The sequence below is a fragment of the Trypanosoma conorhini genome, assembly GCF_003719485.1.
Source record: "Trypanosoma conorhini strain 025E chromosome Unknown Tco_14.4_contig_01072, whole genome shotgun sequence".
Taxonomy (NCBI): domain Eukaryota; phylum Euglenozoa; class Kinetoplastea; order Trypanosomatida; family Trypanosomatidae; genus Trypanosoma; species Trypanosoma conorhini.
The window spans coordinates 1-2,929 of NW_021705162.1; the positions used below are offsets into that span (position 1 = coordinate 1).

The window sequence follows — 2,929 nt, forward strand, 5'->3', positions numbered from 1 at the left end:
GGGCTGAGTGAGATGACCAGCAATGACGGCAATGGGCTGGTGCCCAGGCTACCGCCCGGAACTTAGTGGTAGTAAAACCGGATTTTCTTGCTTGTCTTTTTTTATTATTTTCCGCGTTGGTGTAATGTTTCCTTTTCTTTTTTGTGTGCATGGCGTCGTTCTGGCTGGTGTGCCGCCGCAGTGGGTGCAGCCGAATTCGTCTCTGAGAGTTTAGGGCAAACGATGTTTGACGCTTCTGTTCTCTTGACGAGTTGCCATCCTGGGCGTGTGGGCGCCTGCTCCGTGCGTTGTTTGGGCTGCACGCACCGGGCGAGCAGCCTGGAAACTGTGGGCACGTTGACGCCGCCCTCCTGCTTCTCCTCCTCCTCTCTTGCCGACTGAAGGAGTGGGCGCGGGAGGGGGCCGCCTCGCTTTATTCTGCGGGGCTTTTTTGTTTTTGTGTTTTTGCAGGGGCAGCGGGGCAATTGAGGGCAAACTCCCCCTTGCGGGGGTGCGGGCTTCGGAGTTGTTTGCGGTGAAGGTAAACAGTGTGTGTGTGTGTTTCAGCGAGGGAGTGGGATGATCGGATTTGTTTGTGTTCGTTTCTTTTGTTTTCGCACTCTTCGCGGGGGCGCAACAGCTGGGCGGCGGGAAGGTGAAACACCGCGGGGGTGCACGGCCGCAGCCAACTTGTCGGTTTGCTATTGACAGGGCGGTGTGCGTCGCAGCCTCTGCGTCGCAGAGCGACCCTCGCCGGCTGTGCGGCAGCGGCGGTGCGTGAGGTGGAGGGGAATGTGTTGTCCTGCGGCGGGGCATTGTGGGCCCGTGCCTCTCGTCTCCCGCCTGCTTTTTTTGTGGCTGTGAGGACTTCGGCCCCGGTGCTGGTGAGCGGGTGAACAGACACACTGCCACGTTGGGTGCAAGAAGAAGAAGAGGGGAAAAAAATGTGGCGCTGCTTTGGGCGGTCGCGCGTCGCACGGACGCGGGGCTGGCGGTGCGCCTCGGTTCTCTCGACGCGAGGCGCCGCGGCGCGACAAGCGGGGGGGCAGCGGCGGCGGCGGCGGAAATGGACCCTCGACAGCCGCGTGCAGGAGGTGCTGGTGGCGGGGGTTGGCCCGGTCAGCGAAATGAAGCTGAACGACTTCTTCGCGAGCACGTTGGCCGCGCGAAGTGCGTGGACGAAGGCAGGAATGTTTCCATGGAGGTGTTTGCCCGTGGGCCGCGCAGGTACGTGAAGGACAAGCAGCTTCTTGGGGAGATTGCCAATGCGCCGAGGTATCGGCGTTTCCTTTTTGCGCGCAAGCTGGCGGAGAAGGGGGTGGTGACTCTCCGCGACTGGAGGGAGGTTGGGGTGGGGCTCCCCGCGCCTCGTTTTCGCACGGAGACGACTCGACGCGGCCCTGGCGGCGGCGGAGGGGGAAGCGGGAAGGAAGGAAGCAGACGAAAGGGCAAGGCGGGAGGAGGAAAAGACAAGCCGAACGCTACCGGAAGGCCTCTACGGCTCTGTGCTTAACGCGAGGTGGAGCCACGTCTTGGGGTTTCCCGAGGGCGCTGGGGAGGAGGATGGGAGGGCGGTGCGGATGGAGGTGAAGGAGGGCCAACGGCCAACGCAGCCGTGGGAGTACACTTCTCGACGCCTGCTTTTCCAAAAGAAGAGTGTTGCGGGGCAGTACTCCCCACCGCGCCCCAGGCTGGTGATACTCTCCTCCGAGAAGGGGTGGCCGCACTCGCTGCAGGAGGGGGAGGGCGTTACCGACTGCTACGTGAACTGTGAGGTGGAGCGGGTGTGGCAGTTTGTCAGAGACGACCTGCGCGACATGTTCGACAGACTTCTGCCGCGCTTGTTTCCGGCTGGACCGATTTTTCATTGTCGGGACAGCGGGGATCGGGAGGTCGATGAACGTTGGCTCCTACCTCCTCCACCAGCTGCTGCACTGCGACGCCGCGAAACCCGGTGCGGTGGTGCACTGCTTTGGGGGAGAGTTGGCGTACGTGTTTGACAAGACCACTCAAACGGTGACGGAGCACGCGGGCGCGATGAACATTATCGCTGCCACGGGAGACTTGGCTCGGCGCGGGGTGAAAGGGTACGTGATCTACGACGCGGCAGAGGAGGGAGCGCCGCCGTCGTCAGAATTACGGCCTGCTGCATGGGGCATGGCTGTGGTGGCGCCCTCAAACGAAAGTGGCTTCAGCGCATGGGCGGGGACAGTGAGTGCCCGTCGCATCATCATGAACTGCCCCGACGAGAACGATGTGAAGGCGATGTGTGCCTGGCGGACGCGAGACCGTCCCGCGCAGGAGCAGGCGGAGTACTGGGAGACGGCCAAAGCTCGCATGCACTTCGCCGGACCGCGGCCACGTGACATCTTCAGCGAGGGCGATTGGAAGGAGCGCACTGCGGCGGTTGACGGCGCCGTGCGGGTGACTGACGCCCCGGTTGCCGAGGACGCCTGCGCTCGGGAAGGCGAGAAGTTGTGGTGGGCGGGAATCCGTTTCAGAGGCCTGTGGGGAGTGCGCGGGAGAGTGAGGCCTGCGTTTTGGAGATCATTCGCACAGCTCCGGCGTGCGGCTTCCTCGGGCAAAAGCTACTGGGCCGTTTGGCGGAGGTCGTGAGCCTCGCGGACGCCCTGTTGCTGTCGCCGCGTGCCTCTAGTTTTGCCGAAATATCCTGAGATCGTGTGTTCCGGGCCCACACACACACGCTGGGGGAGGAGGGCCTTCTGCGGGAGCGGCATAAAAAAGGGACGGAGGGGCTCGCGAGCCTGCGGCCGCCAACGGGACGGCAGGCAAGGCGCTGCGTGTTGCGGGCGGGCCCGGCGTCGCGTCCCGGGCAAAGGCTTAGAGATGTGGGCGCCGCAGGAGCCTTCAGGCTGAGAGGGCGGATGGACGCAACGTGCGGGGAGTTGCGCGGGAGCGGCGGTCAAGAGCTTTACGCCGTTGGGCGCCT

General features: G+C 63.6%; 2 protein-coding genes across 2 annotated transcripts, besides 3 other annotated features; both read left to right on the top strand.

Moving 5' to 3' along the window:
• Positions 1 to 346: 346 nt before the first annotated feature.
• Positions 347 to 368: a microsatellite.
• Positions 369 to 998: 630 nt separating this feature from the next.
• Positions 999 to 1,043: a microsatellite.
• A 2-nt stretch (positions 1,044 to 1,045) lies between these two features.
• Tco025E_09340 (retrotransposon hot spot (RHS) protein) lies at positions 1,046 to 1,492 on the top strand (the record flags this gene model as incomplete). Its single annotated transcript, XM_029376159.1, has 1 exon — positions 1,046 to 1,492. One exon carries the CDS (start codon positions 1,046 to 1,048, stop codon positions 1,490 to 1,492), a length of 447 nt encoding a protein of 148 aa, XP_029223738.1.
• Positions 1,493 to 1,533: 41 nt separating this feature from the next.
• Positions 1,534 to 1,576: a sequence feature (G-rich).
• A 299-nt stretch (positions 1,577 to 1,875) lies between these two features.
• Positions 1,876 to 2,595, top strand: Tco025E_09341 (retrotransposon hot spot (RHS) protein; the record flags this gene model as incomplete). Its single annotated transcript, XM_029376160.1, has 1 exon — positions 1,876 to 2,595. The coding sequence occupies one exon, from the start codon at positions 1,876 to 1,878 to the stop codon at positions 2,593 to 2,595; it is 720 nt and encodes a 239-aa protein (XP_029223739.1).
• Between the last annotated feature and the right edge of the window lie 334 nt (positions 2,596 to 2,929).